This window comes from Mauremys mutica, chromosome 5 (assembly GCF_020497125.1).
Source record: "Mauremys mutica isolate MM-2020 ecotype Southern chromosome 5, ASM2049712v1, whole genome shotgun sequence".
Taxonomy (NCBI): Eukaryota; Metazoa; Chordata; order Testudines; family Geoemydidae; genus Mauremys; species Mauremys mutica.
The window spans coordinates 33,917,161-33,942,081 of record NC_059076.1 but is presented as its reverse complement, the minus strand read 5'-3'; the positions used below and the strand labels follow the sequence as shown (position 1 = coordinate 33,942,081).

The following is a 24,921-nucleotide window of genomic DNA, read 5'->3' as shown; positions in this document are numbered from 1 at the left end:
TTCAAAATGATCTACTATATCATGGTTTATATCTGTGGAGTAGTAGTTAGAATGAAGGTTCAAAACTACTGTGTGATTCTGTAGAAATTTACAAAATGCTCAGTGAACATTTGTAACTAATGTTAAATTCCAGAGTGTTAAAATTAGGAACGCTTCGATTTTATGTAATTTATTTTACTGAACTTGGTGATGTATGTCCTGATTTTTGAATGATCTTGTAAGTGACTGGTTTCTAAATGCATGGTAAGTAGTTTATTGCTGTGATATACATTCCTTTCTTCTTGCTCTGCTTCAGTCAGATTTCCTTACTAATTAACTGTAAATGCAGGAGAACAGCAAAACTTATACAATATTTTTGCTTATCCAGTGTAAAAAAAATATGCTAATAGTCAGTTCTGGTACTTAGTATGTGCAGACACATTTAATACATTAATTGAGTGCTAGTCTCTAATACACCTAGAACATCTTTTTTTAAAATTACATGACGAGAGACATGGTGAACGGTTTTATAAGAACTGGGTCTTATGATTTCTTCTTTAAATAAAAAGACTTGTAAGTTCAACATCTTAGCATAGTCAAAGTATTCATCAGCCTTTACGGCCAAAAATAATTTCCTATTGTTTATTGCACTGGTGGTATTTGTCTTTGCTTGAAGTGTTAATTGCAGTTATAACTCTGATGGTAATTTTCTCGGACCAAATTGACTTTACTTGTGACTTCGGAACTTGATTCTTGTGAACACTGGTCTACTATGAATTTTTTTAAATGTCTGGCAGCATCTGTTTTGGTTTTGACCCTCATCTTCTGTACCTTTCCATACAGTGTCACCTCTTAGGCTGAGCATCTAAAGTGGTTCTTCTGACAGCTCTGAGCTATCTCCCTAGGAGTCAAGCTCCATCACAAAGCAATTCTAGGAAGATGCTCACTCATCCACCCTCAACTTTTCCAGAAGCTTTGGCACAGCTAGTGGGAGGTGTGGGATAGAAGAAAGGAGGGAGCGTCACAGAACCTTTAGAAAAGAAAAAACAAAAGCAATGTGGGGATACTGCAACAAGTTATATTTTGGAGAAGGCATTTAGTAGAAAGTTAGAGCAAATGTTAATACAAAAATAAATATACAGACTTAGGTCTTGCTCCAGCATCCACTTATGTGATTAACTTCAAGCATGAGAATAGTTCCATGAGACTGCTTGAAGTTAATCATTTGCATCCAATGAAGTGGGTATTCACCCACGAAAGCTCATGCTCCAATACGTCTGTTAGTCTATAGGTGCCACAGGACTCTTTGCTGCTTTTACAGATCCAGACTAACACGGCTACCCCTCTGATCATTTGCATAAGGGTTTGCAGGATTAGAGTCTAATTTTTTCTTATAGTCCATCACTTCAAGTTTAAATGTTTGCAGTCAGGGCAGTAGTTTGTTTATAAAGAGTATTCAAAAATGGACGTAAACATGAATTTTATGAGATTATCCTTAAGTTTCTTACCATTATATATTGTAGTTATGCAGTCATTGATGAATTTGCATTAGTATTTAGAAAAATTAACTTTCATTACCCTTTTTGAAATAAAATTGGAGACTTTTGGTTTTTAAAAAGATCTAATTACGGAAGTTAGGTTTTTTATGTTGCCGCTATCCATATTTTAAATGATCTCATCTGCTTCTAGGTCTTTCAATACATACTTTCCATGGAAATTTTTTTGTGCGATCTACTGACTTGCTGTCACTTGCCAATGTCAATCCTGATGCTGGATTTGCAGTACAGATGTCCATCGAGGAAAGTCTAACAGATACATCTCTGGTGTGTTTTCAGACTGCTCTTTTGTATACTTCCAGCAAAGGTAACTGGAAAACAATCAACAATTTATTGCCTTATTTCTCCTCAAAATAAATGCAGCTGATATTTTTGAAGCAGCCGTATTTATTTTTGTACTTAATTCTGTGACCTCTTAGGTATCTTCCCTCCCATTAGTTCTTGATTTCTCTTTCCTGTCTTGTTGCAATTTATTTTCTGTTTTAAGGCAGTTCATCTTGCACTGAAATAAATGTTCTTGCTAGTTAATGACTCACGCAGAGGCCAATTGGTCATGTTCTTAATTGAGCCATCAGATTGAGTGCAGATTTCTTTCTTGCTCATGACAGTCCATTGTCTTACTACCCATACAGCCTAATTAATACTTTTGACATTTTTATGCTAAGCTTGAAATGTCTTAATAGATCTGTACTCATAGAGGAACCAATCCTGCAAAATCTCACACACATGCTAAACTTTATGCACTTCAACTCCCTATTGAAGTCAGTGGTACTACTTCAGCATGTACAATTAAGCACACATGTAAGTCTTTCCAGGATCAGTGGCCGTAAACTTTGTTGCAAATAGTTTTTTTTTCCCATATTAAATCTAATTCAGATAAAATAAAATGTAATCTCAGGAGGTGAAGATTAATTTACAATAATATTATTATTATTTATCACCAATAATGTGCTTGCTACTTTATAGTTCACCAAGAGCTGAATACTGACACTTTTACTCTGTGAATAGTCCCATTGAAGTCAGTTGAGCTTCTTGTGGCATTGGATACTAAATTTGAGTACAGGTGGCATAATCTGGCCCAAATATAGCTCCTGCCACAAAGACTGTATGGTTTAAAAGACAGATATAGAGAAAATAAGTTGCTCCTTCCTCTGGAGTGTGTCCTAAATCTCTTCTTCAGGAGCCTCTGTATATTACCACTGATGAGATCCAAAGGACCGGTGTGAGTGTAAATTGCTTGTGAAGACCTAAAGAGCAAAGTTTTCTGAAGGTTCCAAAATCTTGTGGTGCAGGCATCTTGGATTCGAGGAGTGGGAATATACATAGGCACCTCTGGAAGATCTAGTTTCTGGTAAATAACTTTGGTTCATAAATTGTTATGAACTCAACTTGGACATTGCATTATGAAAGTAAGTTTTCTATGGAGGATTTGAATGTAAAGAGGGTGGTAGTTTTATGAAGTCGGATTAGGAGATTTCATGCATAGTGGACAGCATGTAAAAGATTTCATAGATGGGATGGAAAAAAGGAACAATTGTGGGCATCAGGACTGATGTCTCCGGTGGAGCAAAAGAGTCTGGGATGAGAGAAGGAATGCAGTAAACAATACCAATTGCCTCTTTCCTATCTGTGGATATTGAATTATTAATTTATTAATCATTTTGGTGTAGGTGAACGGAGAATTCGAGTGCACACACTTTGCTTGCCCGTAGTCACTTCACTGGCTGATGTGTATGCAGGAGCAGATGTACAAGCAGCTGTCTGCCTCTTAGCAAACATGGGTGAGTATGGCAATAGGTGATCAAATACGTCATTGGCCAGGTTTGCAAAAGCCCCTTATGCTCAACTTGATGGCACATCTGTGTTTGTTCATTTGTAACACAATAACTTGTGAATGCTGCATCTGATCAATTCTAATATTTTAGGGAATGTTCTAGGCATCAGTAGCCAAAACCATGTTGATTTTGGGAGAAAAGGAGGATGCATGGAGCCCCTGCCATCTGTTTGGCACAGCTTTAGCTTCAAATACCTCTGCAGTTGTCTATAGATCAAACAACTGGTTGATAGTAGCCCTAACACCTTCCTGCATCATAATATTCTTATTTCATCTCTGTCCATCTTCCCAAAAGAGTTCAGTATGTTAACACCATAAATGACTTATATCCCAAACAAATAATAAGTGGGGGGAGGAACAAGCATGGATGGAATGGGGGTGTGCACACGTCCCCTGGCATGAGGGAGGGGAATTGGGGTGGACCCTGTTATGGGGTGTGGGAGGGCACAGAGCCCTTAGCATCAGGGGAATGGTGGGAATAGGAGACCTTGGTTAAGGCCTGAAGGGAATGGGGTGCACATAGAACCTCTGGCAGGGGGGGATGTTTGTTTGTGGTGGATGGGTGAGAGAGGAAATTGGGGCTTACACATAGCCACAGCCATTGCAAGAGAATGGAGAACCTTGGAATGGGGACAATAGGGAGTACATGAGCCCCTATCCTTGGGTGAGAATATGGACTCTGGTATATAAGGAGGGGGCGCACAGAACAGAGGGGAGATTGGGTGGATTTCCAGGGAGTCCCTGAAGGGAGGGGATAGGAGGGTGGCAACAGAGCTAGTGGGTGGAATGGAGCTTACAGAAGCTATAAAGTGTGCGACACCATAGCATATTACATAACAAACTACATTAAAATAACGTCAGTTAAGAATTGCCAGATTTATGTATTCCCGCGCAACCTTAATTTGGCCCAGTGTACATCCAAACTGTGCACTGAGTGAGGCAGGAATGCTCGAGGAAGAAATAGTATGAGATCATAACGCAGACATACCAGAGAACCAAATTAAGGATACATAGTTACATCTGACATGTCCTTATTTTTGAGTCCTTGACCAAAATGTTCTTTTAATGTAACTTCCCAGTGTTTTTCAAGGACAAAGGCAAAAACCTATTTTGTTAAGTATGTTTTGTACAGCGGTAACATTGCTGTCGTCATCATCAAGGCTTGTACCTTGAACCTTTAGCATTGCTGCTTGATTTGCAGATTAACCACATGAGCTGACAGCAGCAGAAGGCTGTTATCCCAGTGGGGTGGGGAGTTGGTTGCTGGGTCCATGTGCTGTGTCCAGAGGGCAGTAAGGAGCAGCCCAATTTGGGATTCTCTTCCTTACCTGTGGAAGTGGGAGGCTCTTGCCGATGTGATACCCCAGGAGCAGGATTGGGAGGTTGGGGGAGACTGACTTGGCCCTTCCTCCCCATGGCAACTGGGGGAGCTCTGGCTTTGTATGGTGCCCTGGGGAGCTGGGCCCATATGCTGGGTCCAAGAAAAGAGGAGGAGTTTTCCCTGTAGGAAGCCCAGCCTGGTTCTCTCTCCTTCTTCCACCACAGCTGCACTGGCAGCTCCCAGGCATTCCCAGCAGAGTGTCTTTTGCTGCTGTTTTGATGCCACCGTGGGCAAGTGTCATTAGAATGTTCAGTGACTTTGGTAGGCTGCACACATTTTTCCTGAGGAATGAAAGTGAGAATCTCTTCCCATTTACTTCATTTGAAGTTGTGGGTGTTCAGTATTTCTGAAAATCAGGCCCTACCCTTTAATGACACGTATACTATAGCTATCATATTATAGTTTTATTATTGTTACATAATGCATTGTATGTAGATTTATTATTGGTGTCTTCACTTTGCCAGGGTGATGTTGGATAACTAATGCTTTCTGGCCTGTGTTCACCCTCCTGCTATTTCTCTGTTTGTCTATATGTAACATAACTATTTAGTCACTTCCAGAATGTCAGGGAATGTTCTAGGCATCAGTGAGTAGAACCTTATTGGTGAAAATTGGGGAAAAAAAATTGAATCAGAGAAAAACCATGGCCCCCAGATTGCCTGGTGTAGCAGACAGATGATGATCTCTGGTGCCCAGAGATCTCTGGTGCTGCTGTCCATACATGTCAACAGCAGCAGCATAACTTGCTGTCTGGGGAGATTGACTGTATCCTGGAGTCTAGGCTAAGGCCATGTCTATACTACTGACTTCTGCTAGTTTATAGCTCTGGTGAGGAGTGCAAATAAGTGTGCAGCAGAAGCCCCTAGTGTGGACACAGCTATACCAGCAAAACTGCACTTTTACCAGTATAGCTTTTTTTGTTCCTTTCGGGGAGTGACTTTATTATACTGGTACAAAGCTGGTATAGCTGCGTCCACCCTCGGTGTGTTTTGCCAGTATAGCATACTGGTATTCCTATATGGGTGAAGGGTTGCTATTGTAGACCTAGCCTAACAAAAATGAGAGTCCTAGAGAGGGCTTTTGTGCGGCATGCTGAAGGGAAAGTGGGGATCCAGAGAGGGAGGCAGAAGCAGCTGGAAGGATGAAGTGATGATGGGGGAAGCAAGGATCCAGAAAGGGGTGGGGTGTGGAGGAGGGACCCCAGGTTCAGTTTCTGAAGTGTGAAGAACAAGGGAGCTCTCAATGCAAGGGCTGGGGAGGTATCCATAAGCCTCATAACTCCCTCTCTGCTTCCCTCCAGTTCTTATTGCCCCTCACTATACCAAATTGCTGAAGGCATCCCATGCTGCTGTCTACACATTGCAGGCAGCAGCTTCATATGCTGCTCTCTCTCACTGCGGGGTGTATAGCTTGGCCTACAGAAGAAACCAAGTGTGACCCTGTAGTATAGAGGTAGTCAGTTGTTTGGTTTTTTTGTTGAGGTCCACATTTCTTGTCAAGGTCCACACTCCAGGGAAAATCATTTTAAAAAATAACAATAGTAAGTAAATAGATTTTGGGGTCTGTTCAAAAGTGTCTGGCAGTTCGGATTTGGCCACAGTCCATCTATTGCAGGGGTCAGCAACCTATGGCATGCGAGCTGATTTTCAGTGGCACTCTGCTGCCAGCCTGGGGTTCCATCTGTAAACGGCTTTCTGTTTTTTTGCAGTGCATTGTGCAATCTTGTAACTTCCTTCTGTAGCTTTGGCTGTAACTCCTGGTCTAATTTCAGTTGCTGATGACTTATGACATGCAGGAGATGAGGCTAAATAAGCTGGTGGTCCCGTCCGGCTCTGGACTCTCTGGCTTATCTGGCCCCCATCATTGCAGTAGCTGAGCAATTCATTATTTTTAAGACACTTACCCTCCCAGCAGCCATGCGAGGCAGGGCAGTTGTTCCCATTGTACAGAGGGAAAACTAAGGCACAAAGGAGACATCCACACCGTGATAAAAAACTCGCCGCACCAAGTCTCAGCCTGGGTCAATTGACTCAAGCTTGCAGGGCTAAAATTAGCAATGTAGCTGCTATGAGACCTTTTCTGGGATCTCAGAACCTGAGCATCTACGTCACTCTTTTCAGCCCCGCGAGCCGGAGCCAGCTGCTGGCTGTTTATAGCAGCGCAAACATATCCAAACAGGCTGAGTGACTAGCCCAAGGTGACAGGGGAAGCCTGTAGCAGAGGAAGGCAGGGGTGGTGAGTTGTATGGGCCTGTGGTGCCCGGGCTCCAGGAATATTCAGGGCCCGGGGGCCCAGGTCCACCAGTGTTCGGAGAGATTACTGATCACTCAGAAGCCTGTGTGCAGCTGAAAGTATCCAAATATGTGCCAGACATTGGAAAACTCTGCAAGGAAAAGCAAGGGCAAGGATCACACTAAACTGATAAGATCTGTATTTTAGTTTAATTTTAAATGAAGCTTCTTAAACATTTTAAAAACCTTATTTACTTTACATACAACAATAGTTTAGTTATATTATATAGACTTATAGAGAGAGACCTTCTAAAAATGTTAAAATGTATTACTGGCACGCGAAACCTTAAATTACAGTGAATAAATGAAGACTTGGCACACTACTTCTGAAAGGTTGCCGACCCCTGGTCTATTGACTACCCCTGCTCTAGTATATACTGTGTTTCATACTAATGGTCTACTAAAAAAACTGTATTGGGAGAAGCTAATAGCACTTCACTTTTATAGATGCTAAATTCACATTCAGTTTGTAGATGGCTTCCTACAATCAAAACACATTTACAGCCCTGGCATTGCAATAAAGGAAAAGTTTAACTGTAGCTGCTTTAGCAAAGCAGATCAACATTTCTCTTACTACAAAAGCAGATCACCCAACAGTCCCATGTTTTGCCATGACCTACAAAGCCCCCTGTCCTGCGGGCTAGCTAGACTCAGTTCCCCACTCCAGGCATTGCGATCTGCTTCTCTCTCCTATTCCCCCTAAACCTCCCTCACAGCCCCTCCCATCCCTGTTCTCCAGTTTGCTCCTCTGTCTGGCCTTTTCGGGCACAGCGAGGCTGCTTTTGCACTTTAAGTGTAGACAGAACCTTAGGAGGCTAAGGGCTCTGAGTCATAAGGATCCTAAAACTCTTTCTGGTTGTATAATTTGATTTTTAGAATTATGAAAGATTTCTGAGTACAAAATGAGACCTGTAATATGCAGTAAATGGGAATATTGAGGAGCATTTGAAGTGCAGATAGCCTTTAAAAATAAACAGAAAAGATTAACATTTCTCAGATTTCTCATTCAAAGACATTTGGTCCAAACTGCAGAGGATCAAGGGAGAAGCTTCTGCTGAAGTTGGCATTAGTCACTTTTTAAAGTGGCATGAGACCTACGATGGCAATCTTCCAAAGCATGAAACTTAATGTATGGTTTATTAGAAAACAGTTGTCATACCTTTGTTTTTGACAGACATCTTCATTTTTTCCTTTCACCCAGAAGCAATGACCATCAGCTGTTTGCCACTTCCTGACCACTGTCATTTAGCACAGTGTTTTTTTTATGGACTGCTTCTGAATCAATATTCTTTTTCTTATCACAATGTCAAAGCTGGCACATAACCGAGGAATAATTGCTCTGTTCTTAATTATTCTCTGTTTCCCCAATATTGTAGATCTCCAGGAACAGGGACCTAGCGAACAAAGAGAGTAGCTGCATTGGACTGCTTCTTTTGTCTTACTAAGGTGTTTTTTCTTACAGGAAGCTGCAATTTATTTGCTCCCGTTAAAAATTCACCAGCATATCTATTTTTTAAACCTTAAAATACACTTCTTAGAATCGTACCTTTTTTTTTTATACTTCTCATGACTGCTTTTGATAAGATTCAGCAATTAAGGCTCTTATTTATTTGTCTACTTTTGATTCTGCAGCTGTGGATCGGTCAGTTTCATCAAGTCTTTCAGATGCAAGAGATGCCTTAGTGAATGCTGTGGTAGATTCATTGTCAGCATATATCTCAACTGCCTCAAACCTGCAGCAATCCACACTGATAGCGCCAAATTCCCTCAAACTGTTTCCTTTATACGTTTTGGCTCTTCTCAAACAGGTACTCTATAATATAGTGTTGTTCATGTTGGACATCAAATACAAAGCAGTGTTTTTCTTTGTCTTCAGCTTTAAGGCAGGCTGTAAACATTGATTCATAGTCTAGCTTCTTTCCCCTCCTGATATAGACTCTTTTGTTAAATTATTGTGAGCTACCCACTTTATTTTGGGGGAAAGTATCTTTGTACATAAATTGTTGAAGAGTTTATTTGCATGAAAAAGAGGTAGCTAATGATATATCATCAGTTCCTGGCTAAAATTTTCAGTTCACCCTTTTTTGAAATTCAGTATTTCATATCAATTTTATTTACATTTCATTTCATAACAAAAACTAGAAAATCAATGTTGTAACCATTAACATTTCTAAAATTTAGGATTGAATCAGTGTTGCTTGAAATTCTATCTAGAAGCAATTTATTTCTTTTTTCTCAATTTCAAACAAATAAACTAAATACTCTCAAACATGTGTGACCAATACCGGAGACCTCTAAAGAGAAATGGGTAACATCAGTTGTCAGTCTCGCATGTGATTAAAGAGAAACTGAAGATGAAAGTTAACACTATGTATTTGTTAAGTAGGGTTTCACTTCAAAGAAATGCTTAATATTGCACTAGGTTTACAAACACTTGAAAATATTTACTTTTGAAAGTTTTTTCATTTTAAAACAAAAGCAAAATCTCATTTAAAGGGTGGAGGTAGAAAGAGCACTTTCTTTGGGCCCTGATCCCAGCAACAGATTTTGGATTAAGTTGAGAGATGTTCATATTTAAAGCTTGCATAGTCTGTACAACATTTTCCAAACAAAGGGTCTCTCTCTAAAATTAAAATTAAATAGTAAAGTGGAATTTCTTCAAATCAGAGACTCGTAAGCTTTTATCTCATTTGGGGCTCACAGATAGCCGCAAGCCCAGGACCAACATAAGACAGTGATTAAGGCTACCCTGGAAGACTAATAAACAAGAGTAACAAAATTGGATCTTTTAGCACTGTCAGTTCATATGAAAGACATGTACATGACATTGCTTTAAAAGTAACAGCGGTTGGGGAGATTAACAGAAAAATATTTTGTTTCTCATTTAGAAGCCCATTGGGGTACAGAAAGGACAGTGGAAATATTTGAGAAACGTGACAGACCAAAGAATTAGAATACTTTAAATTCATGTTGGAGCAGAAAAGATACAGATCCAGCAGGGTCTGACTCTATTGTTGCAGAGACTTCTGACTGAACATAGGCATTGCCCTACTGGATCAGACCATTCCATTTAGTCCAGTGTCCTGTCTCTAACAGTCAGGGGCGGCTCTAGCGATTTCGCCGCCCCAAGCACGGCGGCACGCCACAGGGGGCGCTCTGCCAGTCGCCGGTCCTGCGGCTCTGGTGGACCTCCCACAGGCGTGGACCTCCCTCTGGAGCCACAGGACCAGCGGACCCTCCGCAGGCACGCCTGCGGGAGGTCCACCGAGCCGCCTGCCACCCTCCCGGGACCGGCAGAGCGCCCCCCGCGGCATGCCGCCCCAAGCACGCGCTTGGCGTGCTGGGGCCTAGAGCCGCCCCTGCTAACAGTGGCCAATGCCAACTGCTTCAAAGGAAGTTGCAAGAAATTGTGCAGAAGATAATTTATGGATTAACCTGTCCTCAAGGAAAGTCTTCGTAAGCCCTATTTGGTAGAGGCTGGTTTGTGTCTAGAAACATGAGGATTTATGTCCCAACCAAAACTTTTGGTTATTTGTTTATCTTACTACTGTAAATTTGGATATAATCTTGTTATCCAAGTAAACGTCTAATTCTTTTTTTTGACTCTTTAAAATGCATCAAATTTGCCATTCAGGTTAAACTTTATTTGTTGGATACTTTGAAATCTTTTAATGCCAATATTTGCTTTTGAAAAATTAAGTAAGTTTTTGCCAACTGTGTATCTGTGAGATTCATAATGGGGTTTTTTTTTTGGCCAGTGCCAAACCAACATTTTACCTCTGATTTGTCTAAAAGCAATACAAAACATAAAAGGTGCCTTAAATCAACATACTTTCTTACAGAAAGCATTTAGAACTGGCACTAGCACACGCTTGGATGATCGTATATATGCCATGTGCCAGATAAAGAGTCAGCCTCTTGTTCATCTGATGAAAATGATACATCCCAACTTGTACAGGATAGACAGATTGACCAGTGAGGTACAGTATGAAACCATTTCTTATGGAATAAATCATTTAATTCTGAATAAAATAGAATATCTATTGAACCTACTGTAGTGTTGCCAGCAGTTCCTTTAAAAGTTTTGGGTGTAATTTTAAATATTTTCTTCTTCTGTGCTTGCCATGGTAAAATACAATAGATTAAAAAAACCTCCAAAGGTTTGTCTCAGTGATCATGGTACCCTGTCATCATCAGTTTATATAAAGAAGAGCAGATAATATCCATAAGGTCTGTTACTAGAGGTATGTTCTTTTAGCCGTGTGGGAAGGATGAATAAAGTAGATATGCTGAGGAGTTCTAATTTGTATATACATGTGGATGAAGTTATTTGGCTCATAGTGGAATGATAAATACTTAGCTGCTTTTCCATTTTGTATGAATGAAATGGGATGTTGGTTTGCGTGTAAGGTGAGTGGGATTCTTTTAAAACTACATGTACAAAAACATTAAGGTTTTTTGTTGACTGTGAAAATGTAGATGAGGTATGGTGATTGGAAGTAATGGGGGTTTTAATTAATAGAATGGGCATTACTCAGAATCAAAGTTAACCATGTTTGCAGAACCATAAAGTCTGCATTTTAATAACTAATGCCACAATAAAAGTTTGTCATTTATGAATTTACATCCCTAACTCTAGTTTAAAAGTTTTATTTGTTTGGGAATATTCTTTAAGTATTTTAAAGAGCATTACATAGTAACTATTTTTATATGGTCATTAAATCTGACTAGTTCAGCTGACAAATTTCTTGCAAGCTGTTTTGACCAGTGCTATTTCAGAGTTTGATTAATGATTTTAAGGAAGCTAAACTAAGCTAAGTTTACTTTACTCCGGTGTATGAATTAATAGGTGTTTCTGGCACTTCACGCACCCAATTAACTGTCTTACAGTTTCTTTAAGCAAGCCAATCCAAGTTTTTTGTTTCTTTTGCTACGGACACTGAAACACCTATAGTCAGCATATTTGTATGTTAAGCTCTTAGTGTTAATGGAAACACATCAGCACATCTCATTGGGAAATCCAGTTCCTAGTGCCAAAGGATTTTAACCCACTTGTCTCTTGCAGAACTATATTTTTAAAACAGTCTGGTATTTTTGTTCACTGGCAGAAGTTAATTTAAATATTTCATTCTTCATAGCATGGGTTTGCCAGGGTATTTCCTCAGTTCAAAATATTTACCGAGTAGTTGCTTTGTTTATTTTTTATTCTTATTGTCCTAACAACATATTTTAAAGGAAACCTTGCAGAGTTAAGCTATATTAGAAACAGCCAAAAAGAGGGCCCTTTCAAACCAATTAATCCCAGTTTTTCTTTGTTCATTATAGTGATGTCATGTTTTCATAATTTGACATGTCACAGCTCCTACTTATGGGTCATTAAGAAAGTCATTTGAGCAGGGAAAAACTTAAGATAGTTTGGACCGACAACAGGACAGGCCCATTGTTCAAGGATCAAGATAAATATAATGCACCTAGTCAGCTTTGTAAGCTGGAGAAAAAAGTCTTTCCTGATCTTTGCAGAGGATCACCTTATGCTATAAGCATTACATTTTGTCCTTGTGCCCATTGACGCATGCATATATGAAAACAGATTTGGCCCTGAAGAATCAGATTTAGTTTCCTTTATTGTCTTGCTTTGCATAGGTACTATGTTAATAGTGTTATTGTATAACTTTTAAAATGTGACTATACTGTTTCTTGATGACCTCTACAACCATGAATACCATAGGTTGATTACATTTTGCCTAAATCAGTGTTTCCTGTAGTTGGTTTTAAATTTCCTTTGAGTTTCAAGGATCAGCTTTCTTGATGCTCATCATAATTGTGTGCAGCGAAGTCTCTTCTAGCTCTTCTTCTTCCAGGCTACAGCCTATAATTCTCATTTTCTTTTTATATACAAATCCCACAAGACCACCTAATGAGTTGTATTGTATTTCTGTGGACTTTTTAAATCAGTGCTACATTTTTTTGAATATAATTATCATAATTCAGTCCAGATGTGGGCATGTAATCACTTATGTAAATTTCCAAATTCTTCTATGCAGAAAGGTCCATGTGTCCTTAAAATAGATCTTCAGCATTGGGGCAGATAGTCACCGGTAGGGTGACCCAACCTTTGTAGGCCTGGCAGTTGTATTCCTCCTCAGCTGCAGATAGGCTTTTAAACAACCTCCCTGTTGTTTAAAGCAGAAACTGAAACAAAAAAATTGAAAATGCAGGACAGTTTGGTCAATTAGACCCTTTCAGAACTGTGTAGCCAAGGCCCAAGATTTGTCTGAGGGCTTTGTTAGCTGCTTTAACCTATATGCCAGTCATGGTTATGACCAAAGGGGGATTTCTGCTATCTGGGGGTGGCAATGTTGTATACTTCTGTAGAGTAGAATTTTAGATTGTTCTGCTCTAATAATGTTTCTGTAAGATAGGAGGATGGTGGCAGACAATCTGTGGTGCTTTTGCCATGGCTGTTTGTAATTTATTTTCATTAGATATCAGAGGTTAGGTTTCTTGGCTTATTTTTAGGCTTAGAAGTTGCAGGATGAGAATCCACTTAACGTAATATGTATATTTGTAACACACAAATTATATTACCACTTACGTAATCATCTCTTGATCTATATTGAAGAAAGATCACCTGGCATTAGTTTTAGTAATTCACATTAGAAGGAACTAAGATAAGGATAAATGACATTTTGTTAAATGAGACCCTCCGCAAGATATAACTAGAAAACTACACTTACAAGTCTCTTTTCTGTTTTCTCAAAAACTAGTTACGCTTGATGCTGCTGATTATATGTCCTGTTTTATACAATAGGTTTTCTGTAACTCTTTATTATTACAGGGTGCAATACATGTTAACGACAGGGTTGTTCCTCAACCTCCTCTTCAGAAGTTGTCTGCAGAGAAGCTGACAAGAGAGGGAGCTTTTCTTATGGATTGTGGCTCAGTAAGCTACCTGTTTCAGTAGCTTTTATCTGATATGAATAAGACAAATGTGTTTCACTTCAGACTTTTAATTGCAGCTAACTCATAGTACCAGTACTCTGTAGTGAATCAACCTTAGTTATTCCAGGATTCTAAATTAATGTCTCAAATGAGAACCTTGAATGTCAGTATTGAATTTGCAAATGACTGAAATATCTAGTTTTGTGATAAATTTCTTAAACAAGCATGGATATTAATGTTTGAAAGGTTAATTTTTCATATTACTCTGCATGTATACCAGTCAATGTTAGTTTAAATTGTCCTTCTTGAAACTTAAGGCTTTCTTTTTCAATTGTTTCCTTAATGATGTTCATTGTTTTGAACTGAATGCACCAGGGTCCCAATCTAACAAATCATGTATGCTAATACTTGTGTCATTGAAAGCAGGGCTACAGACACAATTGAAGAAAATAGTTTTCGACTAAAGTACTATAAGAAAGTATATTTTAGTCTTGTTATCTGGAAATGAAGAAATTTGAACCCTGTATGTTTAAAATGTTCAGCATGAAGCAGCATTTTCCTGCAAATGTCACAACTATTGACCTGCTTATTCTGAATAATTTGAGAATACTTCTTTAATTTCAAAAAAGTTTTCAAAAACTGTTTGTACTTACTGTAGTTGCTTAGATGCTATTTAATGATGTAACTGTAGATGGTGCCAATTGATTAATAAGGCAACTATATGAAACTTTGTCAGTAGGAGAACATTTATTGAAACTGCTCCCGTTGCTGCATATCAGCTCGTTTGAATTAGAAATGTATTCTGATAACTTTAGTTCCTCAGAAGAATTATCAAATTCTGTATGAAGTTATCAGATTTTACATGAAACCTCGCAAAACCAGAAAAATATCATTCTAAACATTTTAACCCCAAAACAAGTCAAAATCACTAAAACATTTCATTTAATTTCTAAAACTAAACTCCAAAACAAATAAAACATGAAAACTCAATACTCTAAAATATATGCAAGGCATTTTCTTCGTTAAAATTGATTTTTGTCCTTTACAGATATTTTACATTTGGATTGGGAAAAGCTGTGATAATAGCTTCATAAAAGATGTGCTCGGATACCCTAACTATGCATCTGTACCACAGAAACTGGTAAGTGTTTTAATGAGTTATGGAATGTTATACATACATTGCCAAGTAATCTACGTTCTCCCTTGTATTGGCTGTATCAAATTATGAAACTGAATTAGATTTATTTTATTACATTCATAATGCTAATACCCATTTGCCAGCTTTGTCCAGTCTTTTAAACATATGTTTAAAGAATGTGGGGCACCATAAAATTGTTTGAATTGTAAAATTAGTTTAACTATGGCACTAAAAACAAAAATACCAAGGGATTCACGTAAGCAGGTTAAAATAATCATGAGATTCTGACTCACCTGTCAAAAATGAAGGAATCCAGAATTAATATTAGAATTCTTCCATTCATAATTTACCCTCTTGAGGAGTGGTGTTTGGAGGGTTGATATTCCGTGAACTCAGTGTAGTCCACAAGATCTACAGTACAACAGATAATAAATAAAGGGTTGAATTTAAACTTTACTTACTGAATTTTCCTAGCTTTGGTTAATTTTAACAAGGACGTCAACCATTAAAGTCACTGGGACTTGACATTCCCTGAGATGCTTTTGAAAATCTCCCCCTAAATGTATTTGATTCAGACAGTACTAAGATTTTATTTCCAAAGGTCAGAAAACAGCTGTTTGTTTTGAGGATCGAGGGACCTTATTAAGATACTGTACTGTACAAAAAATTCTGAACAGAATTGTATTCAGGTAGAACTAAATATGTTAGTTACTGTAGAAACATACAGGAAAACTGGTCCTGCCCTAAAGATTACAATATGAAGGACACAAAACAGATGTTGGCGGGGGGGGGGGGGGGGGGGGGAGAGAGAGAGAAGTGAAGCATGCAGCAGAGTGGTCAGAGTGAAATCGAGCACAAAAACAATAATGTTAGGTCCAAGATTTTAAAATCTATTTTGCATGTGTAATCTAGTCCTAACTATCCCTCTACTCAGCCATAATGAGTTGGCAATTGTAGGTGACACAGTAGAAGGGGGTTTTTAAGGATGGATTTGAATGAAGAAAGGGTAGTAGTATCTTAATAGAGGAAGGTAGATGGTGCAAGGATAGCTTTATTATTTTCAGTGAAAAAGCAAAGGGGTGATGAGTTTATGATAGGGAATGACATTACAGAAATGTAAGTGAAACTTTTAAAAATATAATTCATTCTATCCATTTACTACAGAGGACAGTAATTAGTTTTAAAACTGTAATCCGATACATGAATTTTGATCCCATCTTAATTGCCCCATAAACTAAGCAAGCCTCAAAGGTAGTATGATCAGTTCAGGCAGAATGAAGCATCTTTTGCTGCTCAGCAATGATCCTGCAGCCAATTAGAGAGACGAGTCCAATCTTTGTGTTGAACTTTGGGGGTTGCTGTTCAGGGCTAGTTTGTGGTAGTTATATGTACGTGGGTCTCTTTAGGGCTGTAAAAGTAATCCTGAGGACAATGCTCAGGAACTTGTGTGTGGAAGAAGTTACAATAATGCATTGGGGTGGGGGGAGAGTGAATACAGTTAGGAAAAAAGTTATCTACATACTGTTATTTTTACAGGCCTGTTTCCTAAAATTTTATTTAAGGATGAAATCTTTGCACTTAGGCTAATCAAAGAGAAAATGCATATGTAATACACTTCATAATAAATGATTTTGTAGGATGAGATTGGACTGTTTCCCTTATGGATCATGTCATGACTGACATCCATCTTCTCCCAAACCATTTTTAACTCTTATTCATGTACCTATTTTACTAATTGGTTTCTTATATATATGGATATATACACCCATTCAGTACTCAGAAACATAATGTATTAAAAATGGCTGTTTAATTTGTCAGTCATCCATGATTGGGAGCTTTACATGGGATTTATTTTTAGACTAATTTTTCCAGCCTACCATTGATTTATTTCAGCATGATTTATTTTAATTTGTTAGGTTATATTTCCTCACATTATAAAACTTTTATTTTTCTAATTACATTTTTCAACCAGACACAGCTTCCAGAGTTAGATACACTTTCTTCAGAGAGAGCCCGATCTTTTGTATCCTGGCTCAGAGACAGTAGACCTTTAAATCCAGTTCTTCAAGTAATAAAGTAAGTATTTTTACAGTTAAACTTTCTGTAATCTCATCTTTTATGCATCTCTGGGGAACAGAATTAGATTCTATAATAACAGCTCTCAAATCCTGATCCTGAGAGATACTGAGTGCCCTCAACTTCTTATTGGAATAAGTGGGAAGCAAAGGCACTCAGCACATCATAGGAGATGCTGAGCACCTCACAAGATCAGGCTCAGCGGTATCAAAGACATCTTAATTGCAGAGATTGCTTTACAAAATATTTAAATTCATTTAATTTTAGAGTGCCAAGTCAAAGTTCAGACATTAAAATATTTTACTATTATGAAAATACTAAACAACATGTGCCCCATGATAAATTAAAGTAACTGAATCAATTTCCAGTCTCATTTTATATTAAGGCTCCATTTACAAATGGTTTATAGAGTTAACAAAGTATTAAAACATCCGTTAATAATTTATTAATTGGTTGTTATAGATGTAGTCAGACAGGTCAATAAGTAGCTTATAACCATGGTTTATAATCATCTTGAACACCTTTGTATGCCTACCACCATGTATATAACTAATATGCTACTAATGTCTATAACATGTTTACAATATTTAATAATTAATTCTTTATAAACCATTTATAAAATGGAACCTTAATATAAAATGTGACCTGTATTCTAATTCATCAGAGTACTATACATACTATTGAATTACTTTACTGAAGTCCTTGTTCTTTTCAAGCTATTGCCTACTTGAAAAACCAAGACCTCATAAAATGCTTATATTTGTATGCATTCAGTAGATTTTTCATCTCTGACAATGATAGATACACCATGTCTAAAAGGTTTTTAAGAGAAATTACATTGAATGTTGGTGGCTGGCTGTTGTCCATGAAGCAAATATAGGTCTTATTTTTTTATATGTGGGCAAGAGGTTCAGGTAAATTAGAATGGCACTGTTGGCTCAACTATCTTGTAGTAAAGGGTGTATCAGCATTTCCTTTGACTTCTTACTTTTCAGATGTTATTGGTTAACTGAGAATGAAATATCTGTATCTTGAGTAAATTTTTTACACCTTTAAAAATTGAATACATCAAAAACTGTTTAAAGAAATGATTATCAGTAATTTATGTTGATTTATCTAGAGATTATCTTTGTCACCCAAATTAACAAAAGACAAGAAATTCAAAATTAGGGCTGAAATTCCCTCTTTAATTCTTAGCCTAGCTGCTGCTGTTTGGATTACAGTAGCATCCTGAGGCCTTCATAAGGACTGGAGCATAATTACAGTAGGTGCTGTGCAAATGATGGAGACAGCCTGTGCCCCAATGAATTTACAGTCTAAGACCCTGATTCTGCAAAAAAGTTTGCTTAGCTTTTAGCTTGCAGTAGCTTCAAGGATGCTGTTGATATGCTTCAAATGTTTGAAAGTATTTTCTGGATTGGGGCCTTATTGCCTCTTTCACTCTCCTTTCTCTGTTCCACCTGCAGAAGGAAAAAATTGAGGATTATATGTCAGCAGTGACTATAATCTTGAAAATGATATTAAAGGTTAACCAGATCAAAGTCCGTTGCTGCCAACAGAATCATGGCACCTGCTTCCACAAAAATCCTTTTTTCCTAACTGTTTCTTATTGAGTTTTTGTTTTGTTTTTTAAGACTAAAGATTTTTAATGTTTTTTTTTTCCCCTCTCCCTATTTTTTAACCTAGATTCTAGAGCTCCTGTTTTTATAACTGGAAAGAATTTTGATTTTTTTTTACTGGGGAAAACTGATACCCTTATTAGTAGAGTTGTCCAGAAAATGAAAATCCCTTACTGTGGAAAAAATTCATGTTTTTGAAATATTTTTGTCCAGGACTTTACAAAGTCAAAACATGACACTTTCAAGAAAAAAACTACTTTGGTCAGCAAACCGGAAAATTTGAGCACAGGCAAAAAGTGAAATTGACAAGGGCCTTCCAGCCTGGCTGCTGAAGAGGCGGAGAGCTGGACTATTCAGGGTATGTCTACACAGCAAAGAAAAACGTGCCAGCCACCTCAGGCTCCCGGGGCTCGGGTTGTTTCATTGCTGTGTAGACTTCCAGGATTTGGAGCTCTGGGATCCTCCCACCTCGCAGGGTCCTAGAACTTGGGCTACAGCCTGAGTCAGCTGGCACAAACCAGCTGTGGGCATCTAGTTGCTGTGTAGACATACCCTCAGTTACTCACAAGTTCTGGCAGCCACTCAACGTCCTCTCCCCCATCCCGTCTCTTTCTCTAGAGGAAGAGAGTGGGGGTGCTCAATCTCTCTTGCCCAGGATGGTGGGAAGGCTGAGTGCTCTGATTCTCTGCCTCTAACCCTCCTGAGGTGGAAGGGAGGTGGAGAGTCAGGGTGCTCAGCCTTGGCAGCCTTCCAGCAGGGCAGCCAAGAACTGTCCCTTTGGCAAAAATGAAATTTCCTTACAGGACATCTTGTTTTTTGGGAAAAGGGCATTTTTCATCAGAAAATCGTTCAATGGAAAATTCCCTTTTAACTCTCCTTAATAGTTTTTTTTTTTTTGTTGAATCCTAGATCTCCAAGAGCAATATGCAGTGTATGGATTTCCTGCTTATACTTGTCTTTACAATAGTTTTGTTTAGTGCTTTGACTAAATACATTTTCTTATGTTTCAGAGATGAGAGTCCTGCCAAAACAGATTTTTTCCAGCACTTAGTTGAAGACCGGACAGAGGCAGCATTCTCTTATTATGAATTCTTACTTCATATTCAACAGCAGATTTGTAAGTGAAAGTGGAAGAAAGAAGAAGAAAATTCCCAACTTTGGATACAAATGTTAGCTGTGAAAGAAGTACATAGCAACAGGCATTTGCTCTTCACAATATACAGTGCAAAGCACCGTATCAGAAGCTTTTCAGCTAAAGGAAAAATACACACGTCCGGAGGAATTTTACGGATTTGCTTCAGCCTGAAAATGATAGGAGTAATGATGCTCATTCACTAGTACATTTTTAACTGGTTTATACACGTTTCCAGTAGTGCAGCAGTATGGTGCTCTGTTTATTGCAAGCTGTTGAATTTATGTAGCTATGTGGGATGATATTTCTTAATGATATGTAAAATTAGATAAAACCCTTTTTCTTACATTTATTATGATAACCTTTCTGGAGTCAGACTCTTGCAGAGGTGCCAAGGGCAGTGCTATATGGTGTTTGTTTATATTACTTTTGAAAAGGAATTATTCATAGTCACTAAAATACTTCAGCATTTTCCCTGTGAGGACTATAGAGTTTCAATACATTACATGAATTGTAGAAATAAAATATCTAATGTACATAAGTGTTACATTTGTAAAGAAAATGTAAAAATGTAACTACACAATGAATTGCCCAGTGTGCAGCAGTGTTGCATATTCAATAATAGATCATTTTGCCCAGTTAAAAGGAGGTTGACTGATAGATAATACGTATTAAGAAATCTGAATCACATAGGAGAAACCCAACTTTGTAATCCTGTTAATTCTTTTACATGGATTTATTTATGATCAGCTTACTAATTAAAAATATTTTGCTTGATCATGTGTTTTTATATTTATGCAACTGATAATCATTTAGATACTGAACTCTAATGCTGAATCTAAAATTCACTTTTGAAGAGAGTATGTTTACCACTTTATTTCACAGATTTCTAGAAGGGGAGGAGAGAATATTTCATAGTTTGAAATGAGCAAATGTATCAAGGGTTAGTTTGGGGTCCTTTCTCATATTTGGCTTGTGAAAAAGTATAACGTCCTTATATTTTGTAATCTGCAGCAATCCTGGCCCAGGTTTCTGCAACTCAGTTTTGTGGTACTCAAAATAAGCATGATTAATCATTGGATGGGATCCTGTGACAGGGTTTTCTGCGTGATGAAAAATAAGGGATATAAAAATGTTTATTAGAGGAAGGAAAAGTAATATGTTGTTTGAAAAGTTGGTAAGTGTCAAAGAAGCTTATTTCAAAATGTAATCACCTTGCTAATAGCTTCTTTATAACCTCATTTCTGCTAATAAATGTAACTAAATGGCTGGGTTTGTGAACACAGATTAAGCTCCGAAGTTAAAATCTGGTATTGGTGGTCAGGTGAAGGGGGAGGAACTGTGTTTGGCCATCTGCTGCAATTGCTGATTTAGACTTGGTCAGTCATATGACCCAGTCTGAACTTTTGTCACTTGTTTGCTTTAATTAAATGTGTGTGTGTTCAGGTAATTGAACTAAGAAGTGCCAAATAATTAAATGGTGGTAATGTTAGCACATTTTCTTTTAAAACAGTCCAGAAAAACATTTTTTAAAAGCATTCAAGAAATTGAATATTAACGACCCTACCCCCTGGAAAGATGGACTCAAATTGAATCTGTACCTACTGTACAGTATTCAATAGAAACATGTAATAGCTAAATATAGCAACTGTTTTATGATTAATTAAATCCTGAAAGTGTGTTATCCTGAGTGTTTGCACCACATCACAGTTTTGGAGATACCTTATTTAAATTTGTGTATCTTTCCCCAATTAAAGATACTCAAGTACACCAAGGATAGCACATAAGTAAATCTTTGTTATTCATCTTTATGGTCAGTTACTAAGGGCTTGTACACACTACCACTTATGTTGGTATAACTTTTGTCACTCAGGAGCATGAACAAGCCACCCCGCATGACTGACATACGGTACAGCAACCTAAGCGCTGATATGGACAGCGCTGTGTAACTCTCCCACCGACATAGCTACACCTCTCAAGGAGGTGGTTTTATTATGCCGATGGGAGAGCTCTCTCCCATCAACATAGAGCGTCTTCACCAGCTGCATAGGTGCAGCTGCGTTGCTGTAGCACTTCTAGTGTAGACTAAACCTAAATGTCTGCAGAAATACAGGCTAGTGTCCCTAAATCAAGACAACACAATGCAAGTAACTACATATATTTTGTTCTATTTACACTACACATTTTGAATTAAGGGTAAGACATACTGAAGAATAAGACAGGTGAAAAGATGTCAGAAGGGGATATTAGCATAATCTTAACAGTTCTTCAGAATATACAGACTTGTAAACTTGACATTGACTATCTAGGAACATTCAAAACAATGAGTATCGTGACCCAGTCTGTAAAACTGCTACTTAAAGCTTTATTCTTCTATGTATTTTGTATATAAAAGTTGTTATGAAAAATACATGAGAGAACTATTTGATTTATTTAGTAAAAGCAATTTACAGTATAGAAAAGCTGGTAGTTTTTGGCTTTTTTTATATGATGATAGGTTAATATCAGATGTCTCTTTTCCAACTACCATAAAGGAATTAGGTGCAAGCCATAAGATATATGCTCCCACCAAGAAGTGTGTTCAACCACCCTGAAGAAGCATGAAGCCCCTCTCATCAGTAATATTCTAAGGTGGGGGATGTGCTTTTATTATGAGTAACTTAAAAAATTAACAAAGGTTTTTGGCCACATTAAATCTGAAGCAAGGATCTTTGTTTAAAAAAAAAAAAAAGTGTGCCATAGAAACAAAAATAGAAGACATCCAGCCTCCTAGCCATTGAAAGTAGCTGACTCCAGAAACTCTTAGATTGCTGAAAGACAGTAGAAACTGGATGGTTCAAGGCACTAGTATTAAGATGACTTCTTAATCGGTTATTTGAATTCAGCCAAGGTGCATAGTAATGGAAGCTGTCAGGAGGCTGTTCTGGTAGTTTTGTCCAGTGGTCCATCTAGCCCAGTATCCTGTCTTCTGACCATGTTTTGTGCCACTTGCTTCAGAGGGAGTGAACAGAAGTGGGAAATTTGATCCATCCCCTGTCGTCCAGTCCCAGCTTCTAGTAGTCAGAGGTTTAGAGACACCCAGAGCATGGGGTTGCGTCCCTGACCATCTTGGCTAATAGCCTTTGATGGGCTTATCTTCCATAAACTTATCTAATTTTTTTTAAATCCAGTTATACTTTTTGCCTTCACAACACCTTCTGCAGGTTGACTGCATTATGTGAAGAAGTACTTCCTTATGTTTTAAATTTGCCTATTAATTTAATTGGGTGACCCCTGCTTAATGTGCTATGTGAAGGAAAAATAACACTTCTTTTATCCACACCATTCATGATTTATAGACCTTTACCATATCCCCCTTAGTTGTCTCTTTTCCAAGCTGAACAGTCCCAGTCTTTTTAATCTCCCCTCGGATAGAAGCTGTTCCATATCCCTAATCATTTTTGTTGCCCTTCTCTGTGCTTTTTCCAATTCTAATATATCTTTTTTTGAGATGGACAAGATGGGTGAGGTAATATCTTCTATTGAACCAACTTCTAATGGGGAGAGATAAAAACTTTCAAGCTACACAGAGCTCTTCAAGTCTTGGAAAGGTACTCCCTGCATCACAGCAAAATGGAAGGTGGAATATATTGTGTAGCATAAGTAGCACATATTATTAAGATACAGTAGCCCATTAACATTTCTGTAATCAAAGGACAAAAAGATGGGGTTAGTGGGTTACAGATTGTTATAATAAGCTATAAATCCAGTGTCTCTGTTCGGTCCACAATTTTTATTGGCTAGCGGAGTAATGATTTTTAGCTCCCAGGCTCATCTTTAGAAAGTGTTGTGCAGGTTTCCTTTGAGAATGAGGATGGATAGGTCAGCTATAAATAAGGTGTCCAGAACTGCACACAGAATTCAAGATGTGGGTGTACAATAGATTTATATAGTGGCATGATATTTTCTGTTTTACTATCTAACCCTTTCGTAATGGTTCCTAACATTGTTAGCTTTTTTGTTAGTGGCTGCTGCACATTGGATGTTTTCAGAGAACTATCCACAGTGGCTCCAAGATCTTTCTTGAGTGCTGACAGGTAATATATTGTATGTATAGTTGAGATTGTTTTCCAGTGTGCATTACTTTGCATTTATCAACATTGAATTTCATCTGCCGTTTTGTTTCCCAGTCACCCAGTTTTGTGAGATCCCTTTGTGACTCTTCACAGTCTACTTTGGACTTAACTATCTTGTGTAAGTTTGTATCATCTGCAGATTTTGCCACCTCACTGTTTACCCCCTTTTCTAGATCATTTATGGATATGTTGAACAGTCCTGGTCCCAGTACAGGTCCTGGGGGCACCCAGCTATTTACCTCTCTCCACTGTGAAAACTGACCATTTATTCCTGTCCTTTGTTTCCTATCTTTTAACCAGTTGCTCTTCAATGAGGGCCTTCTGTCTTATCACGTCTCCGAACTTTGCTTAAGAACCTTTGGTGAGGGACCTTGTTGAAGGCTTTCTAAGATCCAAGTACACCACATCCACTCAATCACCTTCATCCACATGCTTATTGACTCTCTCAAAGAATTCTGATTGATTGATGAGGCATGATTTCCCTTTAAGAAAGCTGTGTTGACTCTTCCCCAACATATAATGTTCTCTATGTGCCTGCTGATTCTGTTCTTTACTGTAGTTTCAACTAATTTTCCCTGTACTGAAATTAGTTTTACCAGTCTGTAATTGCCAGGATTGCCTCTGGAGCCTTTTAAAAAAATTGGTGTTACATTAAGCTATCCTTCAGTCATGTGATACAAAGACTGATTTAAGAGATAAATTAAACCACAGTTAGTAGTTCATCTTTGAGTTCTTTCAGAACTCATCGGTGAGTACCATCTGATCCTGGTGACTTACTACTTTTTAACAATTTGTTCCAAAACATTCTCTATTGACATCTCAATCTGAGGTTCCTCAGATTTGTCACCTAAAAAGAAT

General features: G+C 38.0%; 1 protein-coding gene across 6 annotated transcripts in view; it reads left to right on the top strand.

Annotated features, from left to right (window-relative positions):
• SEC24B (SEC24 homolog B, COPII coat complex component) overlaps nucleotides 1-22,358 on the top strand; it is an 86,856-nt gene extending 64,498 nt beyond the window's left edge. For all 6 annotated transcript variants that reach the window (XM_045019194.1, XM_045019195.1, XM_045019193.1 and 3 more), the window contains 8 exons: nucleotides 1,669-1,842; nucleotides 3,206-3,316; nucleotides 8,674-8,849; nucleotides 10,884-11,021; nucleotides 13,880-13,984; nucleotides 15,032-15,124; nucleotides 17,094-17,197; nucleotides 19,827-22,358. In XM_045019194.1, the coding sequence (XP_044875129.1) occupies nucleotides 1,669-1,842; nucleotides 3,206-3,316; nucleotides 8,674-8,849; nucleotides 10,884-11,021; nucleotides 13,880-13,984; nucleotides 15,032-15,124; nucleotides 17,094-17,197; nucleotides 19,827-19,941 (1,016 nt within the window). In that variant the 3' untranslated portion in view covers nucleotides 19,942-22,358. The remainder of the gene's footprint in view (nucleotides 1-1,668; nucleotides 1,843-3,205; nucleotides 3,317-8,673; nucleotides 8,850-10,883; nucleotides 11,022-13,879; nucleotides 13,985-15,031; nucleotides 15,125-17,093; nucleotides 17,198-19,826) is intronic.
• Nucleotides 22,359-24,921: the final 2,563 nt, after the last annotated feature.